At 54.2% G+C, this 12,050-nt stretch overlaps 1 protein-coding gene across 4 annotated transcripts in view; it reads left to right on the top strand.

The window, feature by feature from the left end:
* Nucleotides 1-12,050, top strand: part of TJP3 (tight junction protein 3) — a 30,395-nt gene that overhangs the window by 12,479 nt on the left and 5,866 nt on the right. For all 4 annotated transcript variants that reach the window (XM_069589453.1, XM_069589450.1, XM_069589452.1 and 1 more), the window contains 13 exons: nucleotides 3,182-3,238; nucleotides 3,354-3,463; nucleotides 4,138-4,240; nucleotides 4,488-4,836; nucleotides 6,128-6,231; nucleotides 7,315-7,474; nucleotides 7,749-7,857; nucleotides 8,392-8,450; nucleotides 8,873-8,939; nucleotides 9,150-9,306; nucleotides 10,192-10,300; nucleotides 10,464-10,701; nucleotides 11,589-11,800. In XM_069589453.1, coding sequence (XP_069445554.1) covers nucleotides 3,191-3,238; nucleotides 3,354-3,463; nucleotides 4,138-4,240; nucleotides 4,488-4,836; nucleotides 6,128-6,231; nucleotides 7,315-7,474; nucleotides 7,749-7,857; nucleotides 8,392-8,450; nucleotides 8,873-8,939; nucleotides 9,150-9,306; nucleotides 10,192-10,300; nucleotides 10,464-10,701; nucleotides 11,589-11,800 — 1,825 coding nt within the window. In that variant the 5' untranslated portion in view covers nucleotides 3,182-3,190. The remainder of the gene's footprint in view (nucleotides 1-3,181; nucleotides 3,239-3,353; nucleotides 3,464-4,137; nucleotides 4,241-4,487; nucleotides 4,837-6,127; nucleotides 6,232-7,314; nucleotides 7,475-7,748; nucleotides 7,858-8,391; nucleotides 8,451-8,872; nucleotides 8,940-9,149; nucleotides 9,307-10,191; nucleotides 10,301-10,463; nucleotides 10,702-11,588; nucleotides 11,801-12,050) is intronic.

The following is a 12,050-nucleotide window of genomic DNA, read 5'->3' as shown; positions in this document are numbered from 1 at the left end:
TGAATAGGAGTTTGCCAGGGAGTACAGGATGTGCAAAAGCCTGGAAGGGAGGCTGATTGGAGGACCAATCAGCAAAGTACCTGGAGAGACAGCCCCGGCTAGCCTTCACACCCAAGAGGAAAGATCAGAAAATCACAAATTGATGATTAAACAGGGTAATTGAAGATGGTTTTGGATGCCATGAGTAAAACCTAATAAATAAAGCAGAAGAATGGTAGGATGCCAGCCAGAGAAGACTGGCTAGTCTGGGAGGTCTTCCTGGGGAGGTGGCATTTGAGCTGAGACCCAAGTGTCAGGGGACAGCTGTATGCATGTTGGGAGGGTGTCCAGGCACAGGGGTCAGCCAGGGAAAGGTTGGGGGTGAACTAAGCTGAGGTGGGCTGTGACCCTATGGGTGTCAGAGAGCCTGCCAGTATCCATGGAGGTGAACCTGCACAAGCCAGAGCAAGCCACAGCCACCTGTGCCTGCCCCCTCAGGGGCTGTGATTCCCTGGGGGCTGATTCTTAAAATAGAGCCAGGAACTCAAAATGCAAGGGAATCATTTAATGACACCAAACATAAAATCAGAGCAAGTGATTTTGTTCCAAAAAAATAAGTTTAGAAGGAAAAAAAAAAAAAAAACAGAAGGATGCTGGGACCAGGTAGTTGAGAGCAAAGGCATGGGACAGACTGCCAAGGTTCACGTAGTGCTGTGTGACCTCTAGTAAGTTACTGAACCTCTCTGGGCCTCCTTTTCCTCCCCTGTGAGGCAGGAAGGCAGGAACAGAAGCAGTGCCGCTTCCTGAGGTCCTCAGGAGTAAAGGAATGGGTACTGCATAGTGCTCGCTGGCAGCTCATGAGATAGTGTTGCTTATTAATGTTACACAGAGGAGAAAGGTCATTATTATTACTTCTCACTACAACCACTGCCGTCCCTCCAGAGGCTCCTACTGCTATTTGTGGGAGACTCCAGGCCCCCTTCTCACACCTCAGCACTGAAAGATGGGGCAGCGGGGGTGAGGGAGGTACCCATTGTACAGATGGGGAAGATGAGGCTGGAGAAGTACCACCACAGCCTGTCAAGTGCACACTGGAGGATTTGAATCTTGGTGGTGCAAAGCAGACCTGGCTCCCAGGAGGGCTCATGAGGCCCCGCCCTTGGCTTTGCTCCCCTCTTCTCCTCAGCTTCCTACCTCCCTGGAGCCTGGAATGCTGCTCTCCCAGGAACCTCTAAGAAAAGGCAGGGAAACACCACACACTGCACAGGGAATCCCTCCACACCTGCTATCCTATGTGAGGAGGAGGCATCATTTCTACAAGGCCCCCCAGGGGCAGCAGCACATCCAGGTAGAAGTAAGGGATAGGTGGGGGCCACATACCCCCTTTTGTTGGCTGCATGACTTCTATTCCCAAAGCCTCTGATCTCGTCTGTACCCTGGACTTGAAAATAACAGAAGCCACGCCTCCCGAACCCTACACTCCGATTCCTCAGTTGTCTTGGCAAGTGACTTTCCCTCTCTGGACCCAGCTTTCCTCATCTGTGATTGTTGTTCAGTCACTCAGTCGTGTCCGATTCTTTGCGACCCCATGGACTGCAAGCATGCCAGCCTTCCCTGTCCTTCACCATCTCCCAGAACTTGCTCAAACTCATGTCCATTGAACTGGTGATGTCATCCAACCATCTCATCCTCTGTTGTCCCCTTCTCCTCCTGCCTTCAGTCTTCCCCAGCATCAGGGTCTTTTCCAATGAGTCAGCCCATCACATCAGGTAGCCAAAGTACTGGAGCTTCAGCTTCAGCATCAGTCCTTCCAATGAATATTCAGGGTTGATTTCCTTTAGGATTGACTGGTTTGATCTCCTTGCAGTCCAAGGGACTCTCAAGAGTCTTCTCCAAACAGTTCAAAAGCATCAATTCTTCGGCATTCTGCCTTCTTTATGATCCAACTCTCACATCCATACATGACTACTGGAAAAAAATCATATAACAGATGAATAATAGAATATCTGTTAACCGAACACCTATTAGTGAGCAGATTAAATGAGATCTTACTGGAAAAACCTGGCACAAAGGAAGCACTTCATTCAATCATTCCATAGACAGAATCCGAAGCAGATAAAAATCTCCACCCTCCGAAGCAGACATTCTAGAAGGAGAAATGCAGTGACCACATATTTAAAATTCAGAGAATGTCAAGGGATCACAGGTTCTGTGAACTGGGAATCAGGGCGAGGCAGATAAACTGGTCTGTTGTAGGCTGGGGAGGGGCCAGTTGCAGACCGGGTGGCTGGGAGAAGGAAGTGAGGGAGGAAGCCAGGTAGAGATCGCTGGTGGACGAGAGTTTCAGGCAGAGGAGAAAGTGTGTGCAAAGGTCCTGGGGCAGGACCAGGCCTGGCGTGTTGGAGGAATGGCGAGGAGGCCTGCAGGTCTGGAGCAGAGTGAGTCCCTTGTGCCTGTGGGCCTTGCTCGATGCCCCCAGGAACCGAGTCACATCTCCCAGAGGGAAAGCAACAAGGACTTGCCCCTTCTCTTTTTCCATTACAGTTCAACACCATTAACATCTGGGAAAGGATCATTTTTTCCTGTTTTTTTTTTTTTTCCCTGTATTTCTGGTTGCTCTAGGTCTTTGTTGCTATGCGCGGGTTTTCTCTGGTTGCGTAATCAGGGGCTATTCTTCATTGCGCTGCACGGGCTTCCCACTGAGGTGTCTTCTCTTGTTGCAGAGTGCAGGCTCTAGATGCGTGGGCTCAGTAGTTGTAGCGCACGAGCTTAGTTGCTCCCCATGGCATATGGGATCTTCCCGGACCAGGGATCGAACCCATGTCCCCTACATTGGCAGGCGGATTCTTATCCACTGTTCCACCAGGGAAGCCCATGGATGATTCTTTATGGTGGGGTCTGTCCTGTGCACTGAAGGAATTTGAGAAGCACCCCTAGCGCCCCCCCACTCGATGCCAGGAGCACATCTAGTTGTGGCAACCACAGGTGATCCCAGATACCACACAGTGTCCCCTGGAGGAGGCAGAACATTTCTGGGTTGAGAACCACTGACTGAAGTCCACTTTGCAGATGAAAAAACTGAGGTCTCAGGAGAGACTGCAACTAGCCCACGGGCTTGGGCCAGGAGAGTGTCAGAGCCAGGCCCCCCACCCGGGTGTGGAGACCCCTGAACCCCACACCCGCCTTCCCTGTCCCCCTCCAGGTGCTGGACATGGAGGAGCTGACCATCTGGGAACAGCACACCGCCACGATCAGCAAGGTGGGGCCTCCCTCCCCCTTCACGGGCGCCAGCAAAAATGGTGGGCTGGCCCCCACAGGGTGGCCTTTGCCCCAGTGAAAAGCAGAATCGCGTTCTATTTCTCATCCCCTCTCAGGACCCCCGCCGAGGCTTTGGCATCGCAATCTCTGGTGGCCGAGACCGGTCCGGTGGATCTGTGGTTGTGTCCGATGTGGTGCCTGGAGGGCCGGCTGAGGGCTGGCTACAGTAAGTGTCAAGGCAGCTGGGTTACAGGGGACAGGCATGTCAAGAAGGAGGGACCTACATGGACCAGAGTCGGGAGGCTAAAATATGTCTGGCACCTTCCAGCTCTGACAACACAGGACTGGAAGCTGGCAGCAGGACTGACTGTTCTCGGGGTCCTGGTGGCCCTGGAATGCTCCTGGAGCAAATATCCTGGAAACCTCTTTTTGGCTGGAGGGAGAGTGACCCAGTATCCTGAGGTCTTGGGGGCAGGAGGCTCCTGGGAGTTATTTCGGGAAAAATGGTTCTTGGGCCTGAGTGGTTGACAGGTGACATGATACTCAGAATCGGGGGCCAGCTTCAGAGAGAAATAGAGTGTGAAACAGAGAGAGAAGGGAAGAAAAGCACGAAGAGGGGGGGCCTAGGGAAAAAGTAAGGGGGTGTGGAGATGCCGGTTGCAATTGCTTCTGTTTCTGTTCTACAATTGCATTTCATTATTATGTGGGTTCTTTGATCAGCCCCACTTTACAGATGAGGAAACTGAGGCCCAGAAGGATGTCTTTGTGAGCCTGGGGACACTGATGGTTTGGAACCAGGCCTTATAGAACTGGGGGTACCTGCCAGGGGCCCTCAGGGAAGGCCTGGGGAGAGGGGCTCCCAGCAAGGCCTCCTCCCTGAGACCTGGCCTTCTCCCTCAGGACAGGGGACCATATTGTCATGGTGAATGGGGTCTCCATGGAGAGTGTCACCTCCACCTTCGCCATTCAGATACTCAAGACCTGCACAAAGATGGCCAACATTGTGAGTGGGAGGGGCAGCTCCTGCCAGCAGCACCTCTGTCCTGGCTGAGTCCCCCACCCCACCCCCCAATTCCCGATCCTGTTGCCCACAGGCAGATGAATATAAGCTTCCCCGAGCCAATGGCATTGTGTCCCCATTTCACAGCTTGGATGTTGAGGCTCAGAGGGACCACAGTCCCCCAGGGCTGCTCAGGGGATGGGCCAGAGCCTTGAACTGGCCCCCCACCCACCTCTGCCTCCCTTAACAGACAGTGAAGCGTCCCCGGAAAGTCCAGGTGCCCGCCACCAAGGTCACTTCTGCCCCGGGACACCAGGACTCAGATGAGGAAGACAGGCTGCGGCATTTGGAGGAGGCTGACCACGGCCAGGGCTACGATGGGGACACGTCCAGCGGCTCTGGCCACTCCTGGGGCAAGCGCTCCCGTCGGCCAAGGGCAGGTCGCCGGAGCCGGGCCAGCAGCCACGGGCGCAGGAGCCCAGGTGGCGGCTCCGAGGCCAACGGGCTGGCCCTGGTGTCTGGCTTCAAGCGGCTGCCGCGGCAGGACGTGCAAATGCGGCCCGTGAAGTCCGTGCTGGTGCGGAAGAGAGAGAGTGATGGTGAGCCTTAGGGCTACGTTGTTGGCAGGGGTCTTGGAGTCCCTGGGAAAGGGCCACATTGCTGCCCTGACATTCGGTCCTGCATGGTGTGTGGTCAACAGAATGACAGCCCCCAAAGATGTCCACGCCCTGTCCCAGGACCTGTGGACATGTCACCTCACGGGGCAGAGGGGACTCTGCAGGTGCAATTAAGCTAGGCCCCTGAGATGGGGACGACCCTACATTCCCTGGGACCCCAGTGTCTTCACAGGGTCCTTAGAAGAGGGAGAGGGAGGATCAGAGGCAGAGCAAGACGGGAGATGCTGAGCTGCTGGCTGTGAGGATGGAGGGAGGGGCCACAAGCCAGGTGGTGCCTCAAAGCTGGGAAAGGCAGGAGCCAGTGCTCCCTGGGAGCCTCTGGAGGGACCAGCCCTGCGCACACCTGGATTAAGTCCCATGAGGCCCATTTCAGGCCGTGAGATAAATCTGTGTTGTATTATACGTACTAAGTTTGTGGCCTGTTCTTAGAGAAACAGGAAGCTCACACATCTTGACATCAGTAGATTGTCAAGGTGTTCATAGGTAGACAACAGTAGACCTCTGCTTCTACAGGGGTAGAGAGACGTGACCTCTCACCCCCCGCTCTTGATTCAAGGACAGCATCATGATCTCGGAATTGTGGTTATGACGTGACAAATGGCACCGGGACCTCTACCCCACATTGTAACTTTAATAATCCTGAAAACATTCATCATGATCTCATTGAATACTGGGGGTTGTGGCCTCGAAGTCCTTTTGGTGTTGTCATCAGGGTGTCCGGAAGGGACAGCCCGGGCTCTGCCCCTTCTCAGGTGCCTGCTGCCGACCACCATGCGATGGCATCAGAATCCCTGCAGCAGGGCATTTGCACAGACCATTTCCCACCTGAAACAACCTTCCCAAGACCCTTGCAGGGTTTGCTCCCTTGCTTCATCTGAGACCTGGCTCAGACACCACCCCCTTAGAGAGGCTGTCCCCTGACCACCTCATCCCAAACAGCTTCCCCGCTTCCCGCCAAGGCTGCTTCCCCCACCTCCCGCTTGCTCCGTCTTCCCAGCTCTTGGCATCACCTGGGGCTTGTGTGTTGCATCTTCAGCTACGGGGCACCAGGTCCGCTGTGACCTGCTGACAGGTGCCTGAGGCGGAGAATGCCCGCTGGAAATGCTGAAGTTTGCAGGCAGGGTGGTAGAGAGCAGGTGAAAACGCTGGGATCTGAGAGCCCCTGGCAGCCTAGACCCCAGGCCCTGCCTCAGTTTTCCGCCTCCTCCCACAGATTTTGGGGTCAAACTGGGCAGTCAGATCTTCATCAAGCATATCACAGATTCGGGCCTGGCTGCCCAGAACAGTGGGCTTCAGGAAGGAGACCTCATCCTCCAGGTAAGCCCGGGCTTCCCATCAGAGGCAGGGAGACCGGGGCCAGAGAGTAAGTGCTACCAAGACCCAGTAAGGTCAGCAGAGCTGAACCACTTGCCGGCTGCATTGTTACCTGTTTTCCAAAGGTTGGAGATGGCTATGCAGGATTTCCCCCCCCTTTCCCCTATCTGCTGCTAATCCATTGACAAATGTTGGTTTCTAGTACTCCCTTTGGGTTGTCTGTTTCTAGTGTCCTCAGAATCTCATGGCCAGCTGGCTACAGCACTGATTCATGGACCTGCCTTAGGTGGCTGGATACTAGTGATCCAGAAACCAGGCTGCAAGGAGCAGCTCTGCCTTAAGAGTTCATTTCCTTCTAGACTCCTCCCCTGAAAAATCTGTCTCTAGTGATTCCTGGTGTTTGATTTCCAAAGCATTTCTGGTTGATTGTTTTTAAACTCTTCTCAGAGTTGTCTGTTTCTAGTGACCCTGAGGAGTTGTCTGTTTCTAGTGGCTTAGGGCTGACACTTAGAGCTTAGAGGTGGGGGGGGGGGGGGGCTAGAAACTCACAATTGCAAGGGTTACTGAAAACGGACATTCCCAAGAGAAAAGGTTAGAAATGGATTCCTGGTGAGTTGAGATGACATTAAACCCTTCCTAGGAATTGTGTCCAGTCTACTTCTGGATGTCTGTTTCTAGTACCTCTTAGAGATTATCTGTTTCTAGTATTTAAGTATTTACTCCCTCACCCCTAATTAGGGTTGTCTCTATTATTACTCCTGAGTTGTTTCTAATATCTCTTCCCCATGTCTCCTGAGAAATTTCCCTCTCTGAGGAGATGAGAGAGTCAATCCATTTTTAATTTTTCCCTAGCATCCCCCACCCCTCTTAGAAAACTATCTGTCTCTAGAATTCTTCCGGAGGTCAGTTCTCGGCATAGTATCCTCTCACAGAAGGAATGCAATTCTATCATTTTCCCTTGAGAATGTCTGTTTTTAGTAACCCCTGAGAGTTGTATGTTTGTAGTCCCCCCACCAAAATATCTGTTTCTAGTATCCCCTATCTCTTGTGAACTTGCTTCCTCTCATCTTTCCCGATTCCTTTTAGATCAATGGGGTGTCCAGTGAGAATCTGTCACTGAGTGACACACGGCAACTGATTGAGAAATCAGAAGGGAAACTGACTCTGCTGGTGCTCAGGGACCGAGGCCAGTTCCTGGTGAATATCCCTCCGGCCGTCAGCGACAGCGACAGCTCCCTCCTGGAGGGTGAGGGGCCCTGGGCAGGGAGGTTCGAACGGAGGGCCAGGGAAGCAGGCTGTGTCTGGCAGGGCCAAGCAGAGGTTGGTAAGCCTGGCCCTGAGAGGCTCAGAGAGGGACAGAAACTTGCCCAAGGCCACACAGCAAATCAGAGCTGGAGGTTCCCAGCTGAGCCTGACTCTGGTCTGGGCCCCTTTGCTTAGAGGGGCCTGATGTGCCTCTCCGTGAAATGGGTCCAGCCTGGAAGGCCATGCCCATGGCTGAGACAGGTTTTTCCCCACAGACATCTCAGACCTCGGCTCAGAACTGTCCCAGGCACCACCATCTCACATCCCACCGCCACCCCAGCATGGGCAGCAGAGTCCAGACACCAGCCGAACCAACTCCCCCGTGTATGTAACCCCATTGGCTAGAATGGCCAAATGAGAGGGGAACATGGGCATGTCTTTTCCCACATTGGGTAACCTTGAGGGTGCAGCTGTGGTGGCCTGCCTGGAAGAGGTCTCTCCTGTCCCTAGGAGGTTCCAAGATGTGGTCTAGGGCTATGGGCTTTTAGCGGTGGGTAATCCCCTTCTAAGCTCCCTCTTATGGCTGTTGGTGGGAGGACTCAGACCCTCAGTGTGGGGAGAGGGGGCTCTGTCTAGAGGAGGGGACCACACAGGAGTAACGACCAGGGGTAGAGGTCACCGCAGTCCATCTTAGAGGCCAGAGGACAGCCCATGCCAAGGTTCCAACTCTTACTTCATTGTTGGCTCTTTAGGTCATTGACTAGTCATGTCATAAGGAGCAGAGGGCCTGAGATCACACAGCTGCAGAGGGGCAGGACTAGAACTAAACCCCAAGTGCTGATAAATTAAAATTCTTCTAAAATTTGCTGCTCAACATCCCCCCGCCCCCGACCTCACCCCAAATCTGTTCCTCACCAGGGAGAGCCACCGGCTTCGGCGGGAAAGTTCAGTGGATTCTAGGACCACGTCAGAACCGGGTGAGCAGAGACTTCCTTGGTGGTCCAGTGGTTGAGACTCTGTGCTTCCAATGCAGGGGACTTGGGTTCAATCCCTGGTTGGGGAACCAAGATCCCACATGGCACAGCAAAAAAAAAAAAGACATTTCAACAATGCTGACTTCTCATTTGGCATCAACAAATATATATTTTAAAAACCAAACAGGTGAGCACCTCTGTGGTCACTCTGAGCACCTCTCCTCTGGTTTTTCTAATATCAGCCAATGAGGCTGTGCCATGCAGAGTATGAAAGGCTGGCATGGGCCTCAGAGGTCAGGGACAATTCCCCCTGGAAGGAGCGGGGGTTGGGCAGCCACATTCCAAGGGGCAGGGACACCCTACAGCAAAGGTTTGGCGGCTGGACCGGTCAGTTCACTTGGGGAAAACTGGCTGTTCCCTTTCAGACTCCCCGAGGCCAAGAAACTATGACATCTACAGGGTGTCCAGCGGTCAGAGTGTGGAGGACCACGGGTATGTGCCCCAAGAGGACCTACACACACCGGGGTGCCTCCCCGGTCCCCAGCACCTGCCTTCCCGGGACACCCATGTGGGGCTGTTTGGGAGGTTCGGCTTTGAAGCAGGGGAGCTCACCTTCCACCTGACTCCGCCTCCCGCATGACTCCGCCTCTGCCTGCCCTGACTCCGCCTCCCACCTGACTCCGCCTCCGCCTCTCTGCGCAGGTACAGCCCAGACTCGCGGGTGGTCCGCTTCTTCAAGGGCACGAACATCGGGCTGCGGCTGGCCGGAGGCAATGACGTGGGCATCTTTGTGTCCGGGGTTCAGGCGGGCAGCCCGGCTGACGGGCAGGGCATCCTGGAGGGAGATGAGATTCTGCAGGTGAGCGGGAGTTTTAGCTGGGGTGGCTGGCGGTGAGCATTCTGGGTGGTCCCCGAGTCTGTTGCTGCCTGTAAGCCCTCCTCTTGGGCCTCCTTGGGAATTGGCAAGGCCCTCAGAGATGTTCGAATTTTTATATATATATATATAATTTATTTTTGGCTGCTCTGCGTCTTCCTTCTTCTTGGGGATAGTTTTGGTCACCACCTCCTATACAGTGTTACAAACCTCTGTCCATAGTGCTTCAGTCACTGCGTCTGTCATATCTAATTCCGTGAATCTATTCATCACTTCCACTGAATAATCATAAGGGATTTGATTTAGGTCATACCTGAATGGCTTAGTGATTTTCTCTACTTTCTTCAACTAAGGTCTAAACTTTGCAGTAAGGAGCTCCTGATCTGAGCCACAGTCAGCTCCTGGTCTTGTTTTTGCTGACTGTATAGAGCTTCTCTGCAGCAATGTGTAATCTTCCCGGACCAGGGGTCGAATTCTTGTCCCCTGCATTGGCAGGTGGATTTTTAACCACTGGACCACCAGAGAAGTCCCTATCTTGCCTCTTTCATGTTTCACCAAATTCCCACCAGTGTCCTGGTCCTGTCACAGCTGAGATCCCCCGTTCCTGTGTCTTGATGTTGACCACTCACTGAGACTTGGTTGTGCCTGAATTGATTATATTTCCCGTTTCCTGGTTTCCGGGTCAAACCTTCAAGAGTGTGTGTGAAGCCCGGGTGCCACAAGGCAATGCCTCCATTGGAAAGCCATCCCCTAATCTCCAGGACTCTTGACAGCAGCCCTGGAAGGAGAGGGTTGAGAGCTTTGTCGAGAGGAAGAGCTGGGATCTCTCACCCGGGGCATCGTCCCACCCCTGCACCCCATTCCCGGCAGGTGAATGATACCCCGTTCCAGAACCTGACCCGGGAGGAGGCTGTGAACTTCCTGTTGGGGCTGCCAGTTGGCGAGGAAGTGGAGCTAGTGACACAGCGCAAGCAGGACAGTGAGTGTGTGTGTGTGTGTGTGTGTGTGTGTGTGTGTGTGAGAGAGAGAGAGATTGAGAGAGAGAAAGGTGTGCGTGGCCCACGGCTGAGTGCAATCCACAGTCAGGCCCTGGGGAGGGGTGGGGTCTGGGTCCCACCAGTTCACAGAGTCTCCCCATCCAGTCTTCCAGAAGATGGTGCGGTCTGGCTTGGGCGACTCCTTCTATATCCGCACGCACTTTGAGATGGAGCCCAGCCCGCCATCCGGCCTGGGCTTTACCCGCGGAGACGTCTTCCACGTGCTGGACACGCTGTACCCCGGCCCCGGGCAGAGTCCCGCCCGGGGAGGCCAGTGGCTGGCAGTGCGCATGGGGCGTGACCTCCGGGAGAAGGAGCGGGGCATCATCCCCAACCAGAGCAGGTGGGGACCAACCGCACACTGGACTAGGTTTAGCATCGCTACTTAGCATCCCTGGTGGTGTACTCTAGAGAGCCATGCAGAAGGCTCCAGCCAACCAGGCAGCACTAGCATCAGTTGCCTGCAGCTGCTGTAACAAATTACCATAAACCTGTGGGCTTTGAGCAACATGCATTTATCATCTCATGTTCTGGAGGTCCAAAGTCCGAAATGCGTCTGATGGGGCTCAGTGGAGATGTGGGCAGGGCTGGGTCCTCCCGAGGCTCTAGGGGAGTGTAAGCTCCTGCCTTTTCCAGCTGCTAGAGGCACCACCTCCCTGGCTCGTGGCCCCTCCTCCATCCTCACAGCCAGCAGCGCAGCATCTCCTGTCTCTCTCTGCCTCTGACCCTCCCACCCCTCCTTTTTTTTTTTTTTTAATTTATTTATTTTTGGCTGCACTGAGTCTTCCTTGCTGCACATGGGCTTTCTCTAGTCGCAGTGAGTAGGGGCTACTCTCGGCTGCAGGGCTCCGGCTTCTTCTTGCGGTGGCTTCTCTTGTTTTGGGGCACAGACTCTAGGGCACACAGGCTTCTGTAGTTGTGGTGAAGGGGCTTAGTTGCTGTCAGGTATTAGGATCTTCCTGGACCAGGGATTGAATCCGTGTCCCCTGCATTGGCAGGTGGATTCTTAACAACTGGACCACCAGGGAAGTACCTCCCACCCCTCTTTTATAAGGACCCTGTGATGACCCTGGGTCATCCCCATTTCAGGGACCTTAACTTAATCCCTCCTGCAAAGTCTCCTCTGCCCACTGAGGCGACATGTCCACAGGCCCCCTGTTCAGGCCATGGACATCTTTGGGGCTGTCATGCTGGACTCTGGTGCTCACTTACCTCCTCCCTTCTCTCCAGGGCTGAGCAGCTGGCCAGTCTGGAGGCTGCCCAGCGGGCTGTGGGGGTCATACCTGGAGCCTCAGCGGGCTCCAACTCACGGGCTGAGTTCTGGCGGCTGCGGGGTCTTCGTCGGGGAGCCAAGAAGACCACCCATCGGAGCCGTGAGGATCTGTCGGCTCTGACCAAACAGGGTCACTACCCACCGTACGAGCGCGTGGTCCTGAGAGAAGGTGGGCCAGGGTGGGAGGAGGGGAAGGGCCTCAAATAAGAGTGTTCAAAAGCCACAATCCTTACCTTCCTCCTTCCACCCCAAACACCCACTTTTGGTTACCTTAGGACCAAAATGCCATGTCATGCCATGCTAAGTCGCTTTAGTCATGTCTGACTCTTCGTGACCCTGTGCACTGTAGCCCACCAGGCGCCTCTGTCCATGAGATTCTCTTGGCAAGAATATTGGAGTGTGTTGCCATGTTCTCTTCC

The sequence above is a fragment of the Ovis canadensis genome, chromosome 5 (genome assembly GCF_042477335.2).
Source record: "Ovis canadensis isolate MfBH-ARS-UI-01 breed Bighorn chromosome 5, ARS-UI_OviCan_v2, whole genome shotgun sequence".
Classification (NCBI taxonomy): Eukaryota; Metazoa; Chordata; class Mammalia; order Artiodactyla; family Bovidae; genus Ovis; species Ovis canadensis.
This window is presented reverse-complemented; position numbering and strand designations above follow the sequence as displayed.